General features: G+C 33.1%; 2 protein-coding genes across 3 annotated transcripts in view; one reads left to right on the plus strand and one right to left on the minus strand.

The window, feature by feature from the left end:
• The window catches only part of LOC115876067 (UNC93-like protein), a 183,619-nt gene that overhangs the window by 112,534 nt on the left and 48,744 nt on the right, over window positions 1-22,341 (minus strand). The gene's annotated exons all lie outside the window — the stretch shown is intronic.
• On the plus strand, window positions 5,440-7,128 carry LOC115875785 (tigger transposable element-derived protein 1-like). Its single transcript, XM_030891289.1, has one exon. It carries the CDS (start codon window positions 5,440-5,442, stop codon window positions 7,126-7,128), a length of 1,689 nt encoding a protein of 562 aa, XP_030747149.1.

The raw sequence follows: 22,341 nt of genomic DNA on the forward strand, positions 1-22,341 counted from the left end.
ATATTTCCAACAAAATTCCTGAACATCTTAAGTCCGATCGGCGCTTTAGGTGTGAATTTAGAAAGTGCTTGATTGGTGGGCTGACTCTTTAATAAATAGTATACATATATAAATTATAGAGGGCAATTTAGCTATATTCATACAAAAGTACATATGGTTTTTTTTTTGGATTTATCGTTATCTTTACACGTTTTACGTTTTTGAGTTGCAATTACATATTTATGGTTTTTGAGTGTTTATTGTTATTATTTCATATATGGTTTTTATTATTTCTTTAAATATTGTTAATTAGTAGGGCTGAAAACTTCAGTATCAGTTTTGCTGCTTTTTCAGCTCTTTTGTAAAATGCGAATGTTTCCCCATATGATCGAAAAAACAGCGTCAAAATTGGCTTGGGAAAGAAAATTGCTGTCATTTTGTATTAAAAATGATGAAGTTGATTTAGAAACCTGTTGTATTCAATCATACGGTACTTTTAATCAAATGATGGTAGAAATATCCTTTATATTGTTTACTTCAATACGCTACAGACATTTGGTATGACTACTTAATATCTATTTTTCCCACTCCAATCTAAAATCAATCTAAAAACCCAGAATATAAACATTAAATATTAAACATTTGTGTATAAAGTATTCGTTAGATATTAAAATACTTTTCGTATGCTATTGTCATTTTTTTAACCCTTTATTAAATAAAAACACATTCATTTATCACACACTTACAATAACTTAACTAAGGTACTTAACTAAAGCCCCAGGACCAGGACAAATACGACCTGAAATAATAAAGGCGTTTGTCGAAAAAAAGCCCGATTACGTGTTGTCAATTTATAACAAATTAGCAAGGAAAACCGAGTTCCTGACTGCATGGAAGATAGCAAAACTGGTTCTGCTGAGAAAACCTAACAAACCACCTGAAAACATGTCATCGTATAGACCAATATGTCTATTAGACGTCGAGGGAAAGCTGTACGAGCATCTATTATTGGGCAGGCTACAGAGTGAGTTGAATCGCACTGGTGGTTTGTCTGAGAAGCAGTATGGGTTCAGAAAAGGAAGGCAGACTGTTGATGCAATTAATCGGGTACGTCTGATTGCCGAGAGTGCAGAAAAGTATTCTCATGCAAATCGCAGATTGTGTGCTATTGTTACAGTTGACGTTAAAAATGCTTTTAATAAGGCTTCAAGTCTTATTGGATCATATTTGTCGGACAGAGAAATACTACTATACACTCAAGATGGTAGCAAAAATCTGCAAATTACCAGCGGTGTACCGCAGGGCTCGGTTCTAGGACTGACCTTATGGAACGTTCTGTATAATGACTTATTAGAGACCAATATGTCGCCAGGAATAGAACTGGTAGGTTTTGAAGACGACATCGTAGTTACTGGCACGGCACAAAATGAACAAATACTCATGGACGTAATAAATACTGCACTACAGCGCGTATCAAATTGGATGGCAATACATCATCTGACTATAGCTCCAGAAAAAACCGAAGCTGTCCTTTTGACCAGAAAACGAAAGATATAGGACCTATCGCCTTCAGCTAAGAAGGCGTATCCGTTAATCTAAGCAATGCTGTGAAATATCTTGGAGTATGGATGGACACGAAATTAACATTTGCTGAACATATATCGGCTGTCATTCTTAATGCAGAAAAAACTCTGGTCCAAGATCCTCAAAACGAAAAGTATACTCAAGCGTGGTTCATTCCCAAGTTCTCTATGGATCTCCAGCATGGTTTATGGTAACTTACAATAAAAGGCTTATGGTCAAACTAAGCAGCTTTCAAAAGGCGGTTGCTATCAGGGTGATAAGCGCATACAGAACCATATCTACAGACGGAGTTGGAGTTCTAGCACGGATACCGCCTATGGAACTCCAAATTATAGAAAGGCGCGAAAGGTACACAGGAGTAGGTTCAACTATAGCGAGGAATAACTTAATGGTCAAGTGGCAAGAAAAGTGGGATTCAAGTAGCAAAGCTCGATGGACCCATTTACTGATTCCGGATATAGAGGTATGGATTAAGCAGTATCATGGCGAAGTAGACTACTACATTACCCAGGCTCTATCTGGGCATGGCTGTTTCAATAAATACCTGCACAAATTTCGTAGATCAGAGACCGCTGTGTGCTTGTACTGTAGTGAAGAAGATGATGCAAAACATACACTTTTTATTTGTAGCAGATGGGTAGGGCAAAGAAGACTATTCTGCACGGAAACTGGAAAAGTTTTTAACCCGACAAATATGATGGAGTCTTTAATGACCAAAGAAATGTGGGACGTGGGTTACAAAACTATTAGACAAATTATTGAAATCAAAGAACGAGAACATAGACTGAATAAAACCATCCGGACCATATCTATCCCTCCATAAAACTTATCTGTGATATTATGCTGTGATATATACTTACCTGTCGGCGGTCAACCTTACGGCGGTCTGTTCAACATAAAAAGACTCAGGGCAAAAACACGTACAAAATTCATCACAGAACTTCAATACGCTGATGACTGTGCTCTAGTTGCAAATACGTTACAGCAGTTGCAAGAAATGTTGAACACATATACATGGGCATACGAGGCCTTGGGACTTAAGCTGAACATCGATAAAACTAAAATCATGTGCACTCCCCCGGAAGATCACAACAATGCTATAAAAATCGGAGATGAGCTTTTGGAATATGTAGCGGAATTCAATTACCTCGGCAGTTTGATTTCGGAAAAGGCCAATATCGACTCTGAAATTCAGCACAGGATTAGCAATTACCATTATTAAGAGCATTCTGGAAATTAAAAGACAAGGTTTTCTACAATCATGACTTGAGCACAAAAACGAAACTTGCGGTGTACCGAGCAATAATAATTCCCACCATGTTATATGGAACACAAAAGAACCCCAACAGAAAAAAAAATCAAAAAAACTCCTGTAAAAGACCATTAAAAAGCAAAAATTTTACTAGAATAAATATCTCCTTTACTTAATTGTATCTTTTGCCATCTTTTCTCTTGTAAAATGTTTTTGAAACTATCCAAGTCATTAGGGAAAACAATGTATAGTTTTCAGATCTGTCATAAACTTAGAAAATAATCATTGGCGTAACTACAGGAGTACCCGGGAGTGCCCCCCCCCCCCCAGGTACTTCTAGGCACCCCCAAGAGAAATCCTGAATTATGACTCTTGGCTATGTATTAATTTTATTTACTTGGCACCCCCAAGAAAAATCCTGAATTATGACTTTGGCTATGTATTAATGTTTATTTGCTGTGTGAAAAATGTGTTATTTTTTTTTAATTTGTTGGTATTTAAGTAATCTACGGCAAAACGGTTTGATAACCAAGTCTATGAAATTTATTGATAGAGAAATTCATGTAAACGTTTTTTTCAAAAAATGTGTTTTTTAAAATTATTTTTCATTTAAAAAAAAAGCCCTAGGCCCACCCTGGGCTCAACCCTGACCCCATACCCACCCCAGGATAAATTGCTAGTTACGCTAATGAAAATAATTGAAACGTTTTTACTTCGACCTCAAAATGGCACTAAATACTTGACCAAAAAACAAATTAATGACTTTTCGGTTGTCGTCCTTTCCAGTTTAGAAATAAGTGATCATTAAATTCAGAACAATAGGTATAATTCTATTTCATAAACAGCGTTGAAAGCCTTAATACATTTATACACAATTTTGTGTTCGAGACCTTTTGCGCGAAGCAATGCCTTTGATTAATTTAAATTGCGTGGAATGTGTACGCTTGTAAACAACATAGCTGCATCAAAGGAGAATTAGACTTTGTTATCATGTGCAATTCGATATTAATTTTGCAGATAAATTCTCTAAATGTTTCTTTTTCAAACTTAATTGAAAAGATGAAAATAAATATTTCTACATTTTCTACCCGCTTAAAAGCTACCTAAATTGGAATTTACCAGGTATAGTCTAATATGTAGTTAGATTAACTATTGTACTTTAAATCAAATTAAAACTTGATCCAAAAAGTTATACAGTGTGAAACAAAATTATTATTGAACATTGATCACCTTCAAAATCATGATACTCTTTTATTTTAAATGGAACACCCAGTATATTATTCCGATATTAAATGGACAGTTCATGTCTCTTCAAAATACTATTAATGTTGCCTACCCCTCAAACAAAGATTTTCCTAGATATTTTCATTTAGATGATTTGATCTGAGTAGATCTTTATTATTTGATAAAATCTAGGTGACTGTGATATGTCTGATGTTACTTCAACATAGCTGTCTAATTAGTCCAACTTTAACAAGTAGTTTATCATTTTGTGTCAGTTAAAACAAAATGTAAACTTATCATACATCAGAAAGAATTGATATGATTCTATTACTTGGTGAATGCAGTGTGCGTTCACCAATTAATAAAATACTTACGTGTTCCTGATTTTATCTATAGTCTGTTTTTTTATATTATATTATATGCTGGGTATTCCATTTAAAATAAAGGAGTTGCTTTTAAAAGTGACTAATGTTCCATATTAAATTTGTCTCACCCTGTGTAACTTTTCTGGTCAAATTTCAATTTGGTTTAACATACAATGGTTACTGTAATTAAATATCAGGCTATACAAAGTCAACTAAAATTTAGGTAGTTGTTATAGAAATTTAAAATTTACTCTTCATTTCACAAAATGTGAAATATGTCAAAATCCTTAGATTTTAGTTACTTATATGCTTCTTTAATAAAACTCACCTTTATTTTTTTTCTAGAATCCGAAAATCAATTAATATATAGGGTGCTTAATATATAGAAAATAACAGAACTTTGATGTGTAACTTTTTTGGGGCCACCCAGTATAATTCTATGTATTTTTTATAAAATGCTTTTAGTTAACCTACATATGCTACCAAAATCTTATTTCGATATAAACTACCGTTCTCCTTGGAGCTTCCGCGGCGTATGAGAGACACCACCCTGTACAATCCAGGATTTTTAACGGGTTTTAAGACTTCAAATCCCAAAACCAATTATAATTTCTTCTGATTTCTCATGGATAAATCATATCAAAATTTGTATTTTTTTAATATACAGCTTTTTTGATATTAAGTTACTAATAACTTAGTTTCATATTATATATTTTTTATAACAGATCTCAATTTAGACGGCCTTAAGTACTCATTTTATATTGCAGTACAGTAATACCCCGACTTACGCTACCTCGACTTACGCGAATTCGGAGTTACGCGATTTAATTTTCTCGTCTATTCGTTTTTTGTTTGAACGCCGTGCAGTCAAGGTCAAGCGGCGGCGTTTGTTTCTGACTCCCCCCGCCCGCATTATTATTCGTTCAGTTTACAACAAGCACATACGTGTAGTGCGGAATCGGCGCGTAGGTACATAAGTTACGATTTTGTGTTTTTTGTGCGTTGTGCGACGACCTGAGATATTTACTAAGTACTATGGCATCCAAACGAAGTAGAACCGACTCTTTTGCTTTAAACAAGAAGAGAAAAACATTATCTTTGGAGTGTAAACTTAACATTATTAAAGACTACGATGCAAAAATAAAAATTTGTGATTTAGCGAAGAAGTATGAACTTCCGGAATCGACAGTCAGATCAATTACGAAAAGTAAAGAAAAAATTCTCGAAGCTGTGAAAAATGCTCAGTCTTTGAATTCAAGCATCATTCGTAAACGGCATGGTATTATCGCTGAAATGGAAACATTGTTAAAATTATGGTGTGATAATCAAGTAAGTGTGAAAAATTGTCCTATTGATCAGAACACGGTGTGCTTTCAAGCTAAACAAATTTTTGAGAAATTAAAAGAAGAAGCTGGGGAGATGGCTAAAGATGAAACGTTTAAAGCCAGTAACGGTTGGTTCAGCCGGTTCAAAAGTCGCTGTAACTGGCATAGCATTGCAGAAAGTGGAGAGGCGGCAAGTGCAGATAAAGAGGCAGCATCTCTCTATCCAGAGAAACTCAAAGCTATGATAAATGAAGGTGGCTATACCAGCCAAACCATATTCAACGTAGATGAAACTGGCCTATTTTGGAAGAAGATGCCTAAAAGAACTTTTATTGCGCGTGAAGAGAAAACTTTTCCAGGTTTTAAGGCCGCCAAAGATCGATTGACAGTGATGCTTGGCGCGAATGCAGCTGGTGACTTTAAATTAAAACCTCTCTTAGTTTATCGCTCGGAAAATCCAAGAGCATTGAAAAACAAATCTAAAGCTGGTTTGCCCGTGATTTGGAAGTCGAATCGTAAAGCTTGGGTGACGGCCTCCCTTTTTGAAGACTGGTTTGGTCATCACTTCATACCTGAAGTCGAACGTTATTGCCAGTCTAAACAAATCCCGTTTAAAGTGATGCTATTAATCGACAACGCGCCAGGTCATCCTCCTGCTACTTTAACTAGTTTCGACCCACGTGTGAAAGTTGAATTTTTGCCACCAAATACAACCAGCTTGCTTCAACCGATGGACCAGGGCGTTATCAAAACATTCAAAGCTTATTACACGAGACGATCGTTTGCACATCTGCATGAAGCTATGAGACAAAACAACGAGCTCTCTGTTAAAGAATTTTGGAAACAATTCAACGTTTTAGAAGCAGTGAGAATCATTGGAGAATCTTGGAATGAAATTTCACAAAAAACTTTAAATGGCGTCTGGAAAAAACTCTGTCCATTTTTTTTCTCCACTATGACTCAGGCGGAATTAGTGTCAGGGCCTGATGAAATTTGCAATGTGATCAAAGACGTTGTCGAACTTGGTAGACAAATAAATTTAGAAGTGGATAGTGATGATGTTCAAGAGCTGTTGGATTCACACAATGAGGAGCTTACAATTGATGAGCTCATAACAATGCGTGAACAAGAGGAAGAAATTGATAATCATGATTCTTTGGATCCAGTTCAATTAGAAGATCAAATGACAGTTGGAAACTTGACAGAAGCCCTCAGTTCGATTGAAAAAGGGTTAACAATTTTGGAAAGCATAGACTCCAATGAAGAGCGCAGTTTTGTTACAAAACATGGAATAAAAAAATTACTAGGATGCTACGAGGAGATATTACGGGAGAAGAAAAAATCATTGACTCGTCAGACGACTTTGTTACAATTTATGAAACCTTCTACATCAAAATAACTTCGGATTGTGTTTATACACTCTATTAATATAGTTTGTATATTGTATTGTCATATTATTTAGAATTAGATACTAATTATTTCCTAAATTATTGTTTTATTTAGTCTCCAGTCCCAATTAAACATACTTTGTATGTCTTTATATGCAAAATTGTACCCCGACTTACGCGAATTCGACTTACGCGGATAGCGCTCAGTCCCACCTATCGCGTAAGTCCGGGGTATTACTGTATATGCATTTAATATTTTTATTGAAGCTTAAACCTTAACGCGGAATTTGTGACCTATTTTTATTTTCCACAGTAAAAATACGACCTAGTTTTATATCCAGCTTCATCAAATCACGACAAAGGAAAAAGAGATATTAAAGAAGATAAACGAAATAATGTATATTATCTGACAAACGAATCTAAAACAGCGGAAGGAATTCGGGCAAAAAAAGTCGATGTTGTCACGTTTAATTATAGAAAAGCAAAGTTGCTCGATATTACCTATAAATTGAATATATTTTAGTTCATTTCAGCATACATAATTATATATATGCTGATATGTTGACGTAGTTCTTATTGTAATAATGTATTCTATTGTAATAATCTATCTAATTAACTGATTTCGTTCATTCTGCCTATTATAAAAGGTAAAGTGTTGTTTTGAGGTCCGTGAATTTACTTTTTAATTAAACCAGGTCTTTTTACTCTTCACGAGTTTTATTTCTGTTAACAATTACAAGAACAAAAACTAAAACGAACAAACTGAACATGCTGCCGCCATATTCTTCTTACTCTTTTTTATGTTACTAGGAACCTTATAAAAACAAACTTACTAACCTATTCTTAGTGCTACCAACCGTAAATACATGGGTTATGTTAATTTACCATTGCCCCAATAGATGGCGTATACAACACCCCCCCCTCAATGGTAAATTTACAAAACATATGACTAACAATATTTTCCTTTAAATACATAACAAATTTTTTCTTAATTTTTAAACTATTCTACACAATCTAAACCTAACTTTTCTCTAAGTTTTTTAAACTGTGTAAAACCTAATGGTTTTGTAAACAAATCCGCCTGTTGATCATGAGTACTAATATATTTTAACATCACTACATTATCTTTGATTTTATTCCTAACAAAATGATATCTAATGTCCACGTGTTTCAGTCTCTTATGGAACTCAGGGTTCTTACAAACTTTAATAGCACTTTGATTGTCAGCAAAAACTAACACTGTAACATAGTTTTCACATATGTTTAAATCATAAAATAAATATCTAAGCCAACAAGCCTCACTAACAGATTGGCTTAAGGCTATATATTCAGCTTCAGTTGAAGACAGACTAACAGATGACTGTTTCCGACAAGCCCACGATACTGTACAATTGAAAACTTTAAAAACATATCCTGTTGTAGACTTTCTGTCAGTACAATCACCTGCCCAATCCGAATCTGAATAGCCTACAATTAAATATTCACAATTATTATTCTTTTGATATACCAAGCTCATATCAATAGTGCCTTGAATGTACCTTAACACTCTTTTAATCTCTTTCCAAAGATCATAACTTGCACAAGTTTGATATCTGCTTAGTATACTAATAGATACACATATATCGGGTCTTGAGCAAAGCATTGCATACATAAGCGACCCAATAGCCATTCGACATCTCTTTTCTATCTCTAAATTTTCAGATTTTACTCTTTTTAAATAATCATGATGAAAATTGTTATCCATAGGTGTTTTAGATGGTTTACAATTTAACATTCCAAATTTTTCAAGAACACCTCTTAAATAGTTTGTCTGATTTATAGTAATTTTCCCTTCAGATAAATTTTGAGTTATATTCATCCCTAAAAAATGTTTAATTTGCCCTAAATTATTCATTTTAAAAGTATTATTCAAAATTTTAATTACATTGTCTACTTCTTTTTCGTTTGTTCCTGCTACAAGCAAATCATCAACATAAATTAAAATATACATTTTACTTTTAACATTTGTTTTGATATAAAGGCAATACTCATATTCAGATCTTTTAAATGACATTTTTGACATTAATTCATGAAATTTATCATTCCAGTTCTTTGGTGATGTTTTTAAACCGTATAATGATTTTTTAAGCTTACAAACTGTACCCTCAATTTCTTTAAACCCTTTTGGAAGTTTTATATAGACATCATCTTGAATATCCCCATTTAAAAAAGCACTACATACATCTAATTGATGTATTTTTAAATCGAAATTGTTACATAAAGCTAAGAAAAACTCTTATTGATGGTAATTTTGCAACTGGACTATAAATATCTGAAAATGATATACCTTTTTGTTGAAAACCTTTAACAACTAATCTTGCCTTAAATCTAAAAACATTTCCACTGTCATTTCTTTTCTTCTTGAAAACCCACTTGCACTGAATGACTTTATTTTCACCTACACTTTCATCACTCACACAAATCCAAGTTTGATTTTCTTCCAACGCTTTGATTTCTGTTTCCATGGCTTCTTTCCATTTGCTCCAATCACTGCTTGCCATAGCATCTTCATGTGTTAGGGGTTCATCTGTGTCAATACAGGCCAACAAACCTATATCTTCGTTGTCCATGTCAAAGTCATTGAATCTTGACGGTAGATTTATGCTTCTTCTTAAGTTGTATGTTCTATTGTCTTCTTGGTCTTCATTTTCACTACTGTCACTATCTACATTCTCTTCTAAGTGTCTTTCTTCCTCTTCAATGTCCAACTCACTGTCACTAATAGACTCAGCTTCATTTTGAGTGTTTAGTTCTGCAATTAGCTCTTGATTTTCTTGTTTTACTGTTTCTTTATTTTCTTCTATGTCATGTTCAGGTTCTATGTCCTTTTCTGGTAGAAATATTATGTCACGAAGAATTTCTACTGTGTTCTTTTCAGGTAAGTATATTCTGTATCCTTTTACATCTTGACTATATCCCAAAAATATACCAAACATATTCTTTGCATCCCACTTTAGTCTTTTCTCCTTTGGAATATGTACCGAGACCTTTGTTCCAAACCTCTTAAAAATATTAGGGTCTACCTTTCTTTTGTACCATGACTCATATGGTGTTTTATTTTGCTCTGAGCTTACTCCTGTTTTATTTAATATGAAAGTAGCTGTGTTGAGAGCTTCTGCCCACAAATTCTTGTGTAATTTTTGACCTTGCAACATTGTTCGAGCTGCCTCAACTAAGGTTCGATTTTCTCTTTCTGCTCTTCCGTTTTGTTGTGGCGTATATACAACCGATCTTTGATGCCTTATTCCTCTGTTTTCTAACAGTTCTTTGATCTCTTTGTTCAAAAATTCAAGACCGTTATCTGATCTTAGAGCCTTCACTTTGTAACCTGTTTCTCTTTCAGCTAATGTTATGAAATTTTCCAACTTTTTCTTTACTTCTGACTTATTCTTTAGAAAATAGACATACCTGTAGTTAGTATAGTCATCTTTTAATAGGAGAAAGTATCGAGATCCTCCTAAAGATTCTTGCTCCATAGGTCCACATACATCTGTGTGTACTAGCTCCAATGGTACTGTAGCTCTTGACTCACTTTCATGGAAGGGATGTCTATGCTGTTTTCCAGTTAAGCATTGTTCACATTCAAACTTTTCATCCACAAATTCTATGTTATTGTTCCTTAAAAAGTGTTTTATATAGTTAACATTTTGGTGTGCTAATTTACAGTGCCATTCTTTTAAACAGTCTATGGTTTTAACTTTCATACAGTCAGAGTTTACGTTAGTTGTTAAAGATATTTTTAGGTTGATCTTGTAAGCATTTGACATAAGACTTTTCTTGAGAAAAACACATTGTATACAACTTATTCTGTCTTATAGCTTGAGCTCTTATCTTTCCATTTTGTCATAAAAGTGCATTTTTCATTATCAGAGGACAAGAAATATCCATTATCAAGCGCACAACCAGCAGAAAAAAGATTGAACTTTAAATCAGGTATATATAATACATTAGAAAGGTAAGTTTCAATAAGATTTGTGCCATTATATGCCCACAACTTAATTTTGCCATAACCTCTTACCTCTAGCTTTTGACCATTTCCTACTTGCACCATTCTAGGGATTTTTACTTTGTACATTTCCTGAAATAATTCCTTGTTCCATGACATGTGCTCGCTTGCACCCGAATCCAAAAACCATTCATGTGACTTGGTATTAGTTTTAGAGTTGACCATAAAAGCATTTACTTCTGGTTCTTCTTTCTTTTTACTTGACATGCCTTTGTTTTCTTGATTTCCTTCTTTATTTTTTCTGACCCAACATGTTTGGACTAAATGACCATTTTTTCTACAGAAACTGCACACTTTCTTTTCATTCTTTTGCTTCTTGTGCCTGAAATAACAATCTCTAGCAATATGGTCTACCTTTGAACATATATAACATTTCTTTCCTTGAGGTTTTTCACTGGTTTTAGTTGCCAATGCAGTTGCATTTTCCAAAGACTTGCATCTTTCTTCTTCTAGAAGTAATCTTGAAGTTAACTCTTCGAGACTTTGGTTATCTACTGGAACAGATTCCCACGCTGATCTAAAATGCTTAAATTGCTCTGGGAGAGACATTAAGATCTTGGTTATTACCATTTTCTCTGATAGAGTTTCGCCTGCAGATTTTAATTTCATTTTTATTTCTTCTATTTTAGATAAAAAGGTACTAACACTTGAATCAAACTGCAGTGAGAAGAAACGTTCTTGTAAAAGGTGTACACTCACCACTGATTCCTTGTCATATACTGTTTTTAGTTTACTCCACATTTCTTTGGACGATTCACAAGACAGTACATGCGTTAATGGTCCTTCTTCCATTCTTGTTACCAGTAATTCTTGGGCCTTTGCATCTTCTTTCATCCACTTATTTATTTCTTCAACTCCTGTGGTTGGTTTTACTTTGGATCCATCCACTACTTCAAATAAACTACGACTTTTTAGTACGATGCTTGTTTGAAATTTCCAGACTGGCCAGTTATCTCCATTTAGTTTTAATGCAGCGTTATGTTCAGACATTTTTTCGGTTTTACTGTTTTTACTTTTAATGTTTTTACTCTTAACACTCCGATACACTTTCCCGAAATTTTACTTGTCGTTTTGTCCTTGCCGTTTTTACTGCGAGACCTTGGTTTTCTATTCTGTGTCTGGGCTGTGATCTGGGCTGTGATCTGGGCCCATAACCTGTTGTTTTGAGGTCCGTGAATTTACTTTTTAATTAAACCAGGTCTTTTTACTCTTCACGAGTTTTATTTCTGTTAACAATTACAAGAACAAAAACTAAAACGAACAAACTGAACATGCTGCCGCCATATTCTTCTTACTCTTTTTTATGTTACTAGGAACCTTATAAAAACAAACTTACTAACCTATTCTTAGTGCTACCAACCGTAAATACATGGGTTATGTTAATTTACCATTGCCCCAATAGATGGCGTATACAACATAAAGTATTTCCTTAAGATAACGTCCGCTTAGGGTAAGCTGGCAACGCTGACAAAATTCATCATGGCATCCCGGATTCAACCAGTCTGATTGGTCGAGATTCTCGCACGTCTTGTCGCCATTACCCCCAACTTTATGCCCCTCTCTAGGAATAGTAGAAACAGTCATTACTATTGAAAAATCCAGTGGCGGTGTTATTGTATTGTGTTTTATATCTTTAACTTGATTTGTGTTTATTGTAATTAGTACACGCGTTTTAACAAATATTACTATATTTGGCAAATGACTAAATAAAATGTAGGCCCATTAAAAATTAAAATAATATTATAAACTTTACTGGAAAATATTATAAAAATTCCTGATATATTTTTATGAAACACCGCACGCTCGTGGATATTTTATGAATGAAATCGGTCATGATTTTAGAAAATTGCGATCCCCTTGCCGTTGCCCCGTTGTTTCACATCCGTTTGTCAGACTTGTAGAAGCATTTTCGTTTCTTATTTTCAATATAGCTTCAAAGCGTTATTCTATAAGAAGACCTGATTAAACATGATCAATAGAGAAATAAATGGTAAAGAAATATTAGAAATTATCAAGCGAATACAAAAATATAAAATATTGTATAGGGTGATTTACGGCGATCGATGATACGTTAGACGTTTAGGGAGAACTGGATTTGAAAATTTGAATTGTTATACATTCAGAATAAGCAAAAAATCGCAACGGAGAAATTTTTGGTCAATTACTACGCGTGAATATTATATCATATTCACCATGTTATATTTTTTTAAATTTTTTGCCCTATTTTATATTTTTTTCAGTAAGCTGTATACCGGGTTCGTCTCAAAAGCGGCTCACCCCCTATAACTTTTTTATTTTTTCAGATAAAAAAACAAGATTTGGTATGTTAGTATATGACAAAAATTAGGATTGATTGACGTATTCAATTTTTTTTGGTTACTCCCTGTTGCACCGGAAATGACTACAACTTTTGTTTCTTAATGGCACCATCGGTATTTTTTTACTTTATTCGATAGAATAAGAAATTCTGAATAGAATGATATATCACATGTCAATTTTTGACATTCTCGCTTAATAAAAAATCGTATTTTAAATTTTAATCTAGAGTGGCTATGTTAAAAATACTAATTCTTAATCGAGGAGCCTTGGAAAAATAGATTTGATTGTCTAATGTTTTTAGTGTCTTATTATTCTGGCCTGTTAAAAGATTCCCAAATCGTATTTTTAATCATATCTAAATTTTTTCAGATGAAACGAGAATGGCTCATTAACAGATTCGGAAAAAGCATTTTTTACGATTAATTTGATACCACGCCCTTAGTATATTTCGAGTTAAATTTTCGTTATGAACAGCATGTTATAATTTCAAATGAACCATATGCGAAAATGTCAAAACTTGACATATAATATATCTTTCTATTCAGAGTGTTATTTTTTATCGAAAATAGTAAAAAAATACCGAGGGTATCACTTAAAAATAAAAGGTTGTAGTCATTTCCGGTGAAACAGTTAGTGACCGAAAACAATTGAATACGTCAATCAATCATAATTTATATCATGTACTAACATACATAATCTCGTTTTTTTAACTGAAAAAATAAAAAGTTATAGGGATGAGCCACTTTCGAGACGCACCCGGTATTATGTTTCTATACTTAAACCTTCCGGTTTCTGAAGTAGTAGACTCGTTTATTCGAAGGTTGGCCAAAAAAATTCAACAGCTTTTATATTTGAAGCGTACCTATCTATGTTCTTGAAAAATAGTTTAACTGAAACCTCAATTAGAGCGACACTGGAACACTTATCTTAGAGTAATATACAGATTGGTCCGAACTCTATTCCGGAAACTTCGGCAGCATATTCTGCAGATAAATGTAAGTAAAAAAGTTCGTATAAGGGTATGTCCTAAAGTGCTTAGTTTCAGAGATACAAGGTGTAGAAGTTTCATTTTTATTTCGATTTTTTCCAAATAATTTCTGATGTAACGTCAATATTTGGATGAAATTTGGTGTCTAGGAGTTTTTTGACATAAGAAATTTGATTTTGATGTCAATATGACTACTACTGGTAGAGGGCGCCAACTACATATGTTTTAAGTGTTTTGAAGCTTAATAACTTTTTGTCCGTACCTGTATAAAACTACAGAGGGAAAAAATATACATCTCTGCGACTTTTTACGCAAAAAATATCTCTTTGTAAAAATCGCTACGAGCAACCGTTCTCAACATATTTAGAATGGAAATAGTCAATACATATCATTATTGACGAAAAATAAACACGTTGAGTAGATAGTTATTTGACTGAAATGATAAATTTGGGAAATTTTTATTTTTTTAAATTGATCATAAATTTTTCTGCAAAAAAATGATGATAAAACAGTTTCTGTTGAACTTTTGGCACAAAAACTTTCAGATTTATGATCTCAATCTAATAACTATTTAGTTAACATGTTTAATTTATGTCAATGATGACAGGTATTGATAATTTCGATTCCAAATATCTCGAAAACCAATACTCGTAGCGATTTTTACTAAGAGACAGTTTTTACGTAAAAAACGTCGTAAATGTATATTTTTTTATTCAGTAGTTTTATGCAGGGACGGACGAAAATTTATTACTCTTCAAACCTGTTAATAAATATGTAGGTGGCGCCCTCTACTAGTAGGAGTCATATTGACATTAAAATCAAATTTCTCGTGTCAAAAAACTCCCAGAAACCAATTTTCATCCAAATATTGACGTTACTGCAGAAATTATTTGGAAAAAATCGAAATAAAAATGAAACTTCTACACCCTGTATATCCGAAACTAAGCATTTTAGGACATACATTTATACGAACATTTTTACTTATTTTGATCTGCAGAATACGCTGCCAAAGTTTCCGGAATACAGTTCGGACCACCCTGTATATAATATGATTGTGTAACATTTAACCCTAGGGCCACCGCAGCGGACAATGTGATATCAAAAAATTAGCCTAGTTTGGACTAATTTGAAAAGTTTTCGGGCTAAATCCTCACTGATGATAACGATCTGCGGGCTAAAGCATCCATCCTCGTTCCTCGTTTGAAATAAATTGAAATTATTTCTCTCTGAATTATTCTTGAAAGAAAGAATAATTCCATCAAAAACATAAAACGTAAAATATGCCAAATCTAGCTTTCAAAAAGTTATGAAATCTCATGTAATATTTAGTTTCTATACAATATTGTTATAAACTGTTAGTATCAATTAGACATCTTTACTTCTGTGATAATTAAAATTACTTGGCAATTGCGAAACTTGGCATTTTTTTACATTCTCTTCATGTTTTTGATTGGAGTTCTTTTTGAGGTCATCCTCTTTTTTTTCTCGGGTAACATATCTAGGAACCGTATTTCGAAGGAAACCAAATGTAACTTAGGAATTTGTAGGCAGAATAACGGCAGGAAATAGATGTTTTAACGCTCTGTAGAAAATTATTAGGAACATCTCTAGAAGTTTAAATATCAGAATGTACCAAACAATGATACGACCAATAGTGCTGTATGCATGTGAAACGTGGACGTTCAATGCAACGGAAATTTCGAGACTAGAGATTTAGGAGGACAGAAAAATACTGATGAAGATTTTTGGAGGAAAGGAGACAGAAAACATATGGACCAAAAGAACAAATTAATTAAAGCAACTACCGTATGATCGAATAAAAACGGCGTCCAGTTGGCTTGGAAATGAACATCGATTACATTCCCCATGTAATTTTACATATAAAATGACAGCGATCTTCATTTCATAGCCATCGCTGACGCCGTTTTTTCTCGATCATACGGTATAACACCGAGTATAACGGGAGTAGCAAGACCACAAAGACTGAGATGGCTGGGACACATTGAAACAATGGCTGAAGAAAGTGTTCCTAGTATGATAATGAAACGTGAAATAGGTGGAAAGGGAAGGAGGGGTAAACCGAGAACCAAATGGAAAAAGGATGTTGAAGAGGACTTGAGAAGTATAGGAGTGGATGGGTGGAGAATAAAGACGAAAAACAGGAACAAATGGAGAAAGATAACCAAATGAATAAATTAGTTAATAATAAACAAATAAATTAGTTCATTACATAATTAATTGTTTTAATTAATAAATTATTCAAAATAACTGTGGATTTGACTCAGAAATCAATATAATAATAAGTTATGAAAATGAACGTATCTGTTGTTATAGATAAGCATTCGTCAAAAAATTAAATAAAATTTAACGGTGTTTTAGACGAAGACGTTTTACCATACTGTCTAATAGACAGACAAAATTTAGTTTTTTAGTATTTGGAGCCATCAACGTAAACAGTCAATTAATGTAGTTTGAATACTGGGATCATATTAATGGGTCCTCTTTAACAAAAAATATTTAAACAGTTTTTTTTATTTTTTAATGAAACAAGCTAAAAAAGACATATATATCGATAATAGTAGTATATGTACTCTTTGAAAATATGTTACAATTTTAAAAAGAATCTAAATTCCATGGGTATAGTGATAAATGAGGTCTAAATTATAAGAAAATGCATTTTCTACGAAAACTTGAAGGGATAGGTAAAAAATGATATAATACAGTTTGGTAGACAATTAAAATATGCATCTGATTCACGTTAAATATACAAGTTATTACCCTTTAAAACTAGCAATTATTTAATAAAAAATGTTGGACACTCTGTATAAAATAGTATAATTTTTACTATTGGAACAGAATATCTGATCAATATATAATCTTCAGTAAATATTTAGTATTAAAAACTTTGATACTCCTGGAGAAATGAAGCCTTCATTTTTTTACTGCTATTTCACAAAATTGAAAATATTTCAAAAACGGTAAGGTTTAAGTCTCATAAACCTTAATCAAATTTACCTTTATTTCAATCGTAGAATCTAAAAATTTAATAATATACAGGGTGTTCCGTTTAAAAAATACAACTATAATATTTTATACTTATTTAGGACACTCTGTATCTTGCAAAAATATTTTTAAATTGTAGCTCTAATAGTTTTTCAACGAACTCAAAACTTACAATTTGCAAAAATCTAATTGTTTAGCTACCATACTCCGTATCGTATGTTGTGAACAACCCTGTATAATATGCGAAACAGACATTGCATTTTGGAGATCATAATCTTGTAAAGATAACTCACCTCAAATTAAACAAAACCCCAGGAACAGACGGTATCTCAGCTGAAATGATAAAGTTGATAGGGGAGGAAGGTGTGAAAATAGTACATAACATCTGCAATAAAGTATGGTAGTCTCGACAATGGCCTAAAGATTGGACTAATTCTGCTTTCATCCCAATTCACAAAAAAGGATCCACACAAAAATGCCAGAATTATCGAACAATATCCCTAACATCACATGCAAGCAAGATCTTACTTAGGATAATTGACCGAAGACTTCAGAGGTACTTGACGCCTGAAATACCTCCTGAACAAGCCGGATTCGTGAAAGGAAGAAGCACAAGAGATCAAATATTTAACAGACGTCAACTCATAGAGAAATCCCGAGAATTTAATTCGCCTATGTTCTTGTGTTTTATAGACTACAAGAAGGCTTTCAATTGTGTGAGGTGGAAAAGCCTATGGAGGGTTCTGAGCGAAATGGGAGTTCCGAATCATCTAGTGGCTCTTATTAACAATTTATATGACAATAATACGGCAATTGTCAACCTAGATAACAAAACGTCGGAACCTTTCAAACCTAGAAAAGGGGTACGCCAGGGCTGTATACTGTCACCCAGATTGTTTAATGCCTATGGTGAATACATCATGAGACGTGCTTTGGAGGGCGAGGAAGGAGAAATCCTAGTCAACGGTAAAATTCTAAACAACCTCAGGTACGCGGACGATACCACCCTGATAGCGAAAAGTGAGGAAGAAATGGCCCGGTTGCTGGAGAGAGTTACCATCGAAAGCAATAATCTTGGTCTAGAAATAAACATAGATAAAACCAAACTCATGCTAATTGATAGAAGTGGTGCAGTTCGATTACACAACCTCCTCCCTAATATAGAAAAAGTAGATCAATTTATATACTTAGGGTCTTTAATAACAAATAATGGGGGCTGCAAAGCAGAGATAAGAAGGCGTATAGCTATGGCACGGACGGCTATGATGAGCCTAAGAAAAATATGGACAGATAGGAGCATTACTAAAAACACCAAAAAAACCCTTGTTCGATCTTTGGTGTTCTCCATATTCCTATACGGGTCTGAGTCATGGACCGCCAAGAGCGCTGATAGACACCGTATAGATGCATTTGAGATGTGGTGCTGGAGGAGAATGCTCCGTATCCCATGGACAGCTCAAAGAACGAACCAGTCAATTCTTAATGAACTCGGCATCACAGATCGATTATCCACCATCTGCCGTAGACGCATCCTACAATACTTCGATCATATCACTCGCAGAGGTGAAGCTCTAAGCTGAAGAGATGAAGACAACCTTGAAAAAATCATAGTACAAGGCAAAGTAGAAGGTCGAAGACCCAGAGGACGATCACCATCGAGATGGCTTGACCAAATAGCAAATATTATAGGTCAGCCATTTCAATCAAATCTCCGAGAGACGGAAGATCGCCAACGATGGAAGATCAAAATCACCAACTGCACATAGCCATAATGTCACGATTCTTCAGACATGAAGAGACGACGAAGAAGAAGAATCTTGTAAAACGAAAACTACATATTCTTTTAAAAAAATAAAATTTATAACGTTTGCTAAGAAACGAATCGTCAAATTGAAAGTCTAAAAACATCAACGTATAGCAGAGATCTTGCTAAATCCTACAACAGATATGATGTAGGATTCACTAAGGCGCAAAGTTTCTATAATTTCATCATCTTTGTTTTTTATATGCTTTTTTTATATGACATTCCCCTAGTGTTCTTATATGGGACACCGTTTAAACAAGACCAAAATTAAAAAAATGAATATACATTTTTAATTTTAAAGTTACATATTTTTCAAGTCCATAAAATTGAAACTAAATCTAATCTCACTAAACACAGAAAGTATGTATTTTGATAATAAATTCAAATTTATCTTTTGCAGTAGCCCGACTACGGACCATCATTGTCCAATTAAGGCAAAAAAATAATACCTTCCTGTCGGTGATAGTTTCATATTCAAAAAGGGTAATCATCATAAAATATTATGCAATTAACCAACTTCAGCCCCCCCATAGTAAAATAATGAATTTATTGAATATTTCGAAAACTAGAACCAATCTTAAAAAATGGACTGCTGATTTGGATTCAGCTCCAAAAATTATCTTAGAAATTGCTTTTAGTTGCTCAGCTCCAAAACCGTGTATACTTGTGTTATTATACATTCATTTAATGAAGATGTTAATAATCAAAGAAGTCAACATTAAAATTAAATTAAAATTTAAAAAAAAGCTGTAGAGAAAATAAAAAAAAATAAAAGTTAATTTTTACTCTCCTCTCAAATCTAGTAAATTATATAACAACTCTTTGCAGAAAAAGTTGAACTCGATTATTTTTAATCAAGAAAAGTGTAGTGGATTTTACATTTAACTCCCAGCGACGAGACGTATCGACCACACTTTTTTAGTTTTGGTATAAAATATAAAAGAGAATTAAAGAACGAGACTTAACAGTCTGCTTCTTATTTTTCTGAATTAATGTTAGATCACAGAGAACATAATATAATTTTTCCTAAAATAAAACCGGGTTTGGAATAAACTCTTTGATTGATAGCAGGATTGGGCAATCACAGAAAATATCTTGAAACGTTTCATCTTCCTATTTACGTCCTTTCATTTTGTGAGGCCATCAATTGAATTGGCTATGTTTGAATTCCAGTTACAATTATAAAATGCCAAACATGTCACTTGAGACTTAATTCAGAGCACTTTTTAAAAATTTAGGAAGTTCTACAGGGTGTCTCCAAACAAAGTTACATATCAGTTTTGTTTTTTATAATGGAACACCCTATATATTAATTGATTTTCGGATTCTGGGAGAAAAAGAAAGGTGAGTTTTATAAGAGAAGTATTTGACTAAAATGTAAGGTTTTTGAAATATTTAACATTTTCTAGAAATAAAGAACAATTTTTAAATTACTATAAAAGCTACTTAAATTCTAATTTACCCGGTATAGTCAAACATGTAGTTAAATTAACTATTGTATTTTTTAAATCAAATTAAAACTTGATTCAAAAAGATATACATTGTGAGACAAAATTAATATTGAACATTGGTCACATTTAAAAGCATGTTACTCTTTTATTTTAAATGAAACACCCAGTATATTATTAGCAACTAAGTGGCTGGTGATATGTCTGACGGCACTTCGACATAGCTGTCTCATTAGTCCAACTTTAACAACTAGTTATAATTTTATATCAGTTAAAACAAAAAAAAATCTCAGAAATTCGAAAACGAAAATGCAAACGTATCCTAAATCAGAGAGAATTAATAGAATACTTAAATGCTCCTGATTTTATCTAGTCTGGTTTTTTTACGGGGATATGTTAAAGATATATTAAAGACAGTGTTTAAAAAACTCGACCAGCTATTGTCGACAACATATGAAAAATTATTGTAGCTGCTTTTCGAGGTAGAACTCCACATATGTCTTTTAAAATGAAAAGATCCTATTGAAAAGACAATCATTTTATGCAGTTAACAGGTAAGGAAGCATTTTGAGCATTTGATTTCATCTAGCTAATTTTTGTGGCATAATTATAGGTTTATATCTAGTTTTAATTGTGTAATAATTAAAATATGTTTTAAACCTGTATCTTTTTATTACCGTTGAGTATTTTACTCTACAATGTTTAATTTTTGTTAAATTAACAAAAGGTATATCACAGCCACCCTAGATTTTTTCAAATAATAAAGATCTACTGACGCAAAATCATAAAAATAAAATATCTAGGAAAATCCTTGTCTGCGGGGTACGCAACCTTAATATCCTAGGTGTTCCATTTAAAATAAAGGAGTAACTTGCTTTTAAAAGTTACTAGTGTTCCATATTAATTTTGTCTCACCCTCTATAACTTTTCGGGTCAAATTTCAATTTGGTTTAACATACAATGGTTACTGTAATTAAATATCAGGCTATACAAAGTCAAATAAAATTTAGGTAGCTATTTAGAGAAACCTGCCTAAGGCTTATCCCGATCCTGTCGTGTTAAGCCACACCAAAAATTCGAAAAACACGTGCTTTGATTTAGGATTGATTAAGGTTTGTAGAGCTTCAGCATTTGCCACAAAATAGCGAGCAATTTGTTACAAAACCATATAAATTATATATCACTGTAATCACAAAACTTCAATCTATTTCCGTATTCTAACGGAATTTCAAATTATTTCTTTATTTTCGAGAAAATTTAGTCCAAACATAAGGAATATTTTGTTTAGCCATCAAAATCTTAAAAATAAAGAAGTTGTTTAAAAATGTGCTACAATACGGATATAGTATAATTCTTTATCTTTCAATCTTATCTAATTTCCTTCTTTATTTGTGTAAAAATACCTAGCCAGTTTTACATAAAACGTTAAATGCTGAACGCTTATTTTGCTACTTTTTCGGACTAGTGAAATGGACTCTTAAGTACTGATGTATCGGCTATTTTGTTGCTTTAATTGATTATGATAGAAATCAACTTTTGGACTTAAAACCACATTTGCTGTAGTAACTGCCCAACAAACAATAATAATATGATTTTTCAAAGACAGCGACATTACAT

This window comes from Sitophilus oryzae, unplaced genomic scaffold, assembly GCF_002938485.1.
Source record: "Sitophilus oryzae breed Bouriz unplaced genomic scaffold, Soryzae_2.0 scaffold_1396_pilon_pilon, whole genome shotgun sequence".
NCBI classification, from domain to species: Eukaryota; Metazoa; Arthropoda; class Insecta; order Coleoptera; family Curculionidae; genus Sitophilus; species Sitophilus oryzae.

What these genes read in the sequence shown, in the direction of transcription:
- LOC115875785 (XM_030891289.1), top strand. Translation starts at nt 5,440, where the DNA reads ATGGCATCCAAACGAAGTAGAACCGACTCTTTTGCTTTAAACAAGAAG.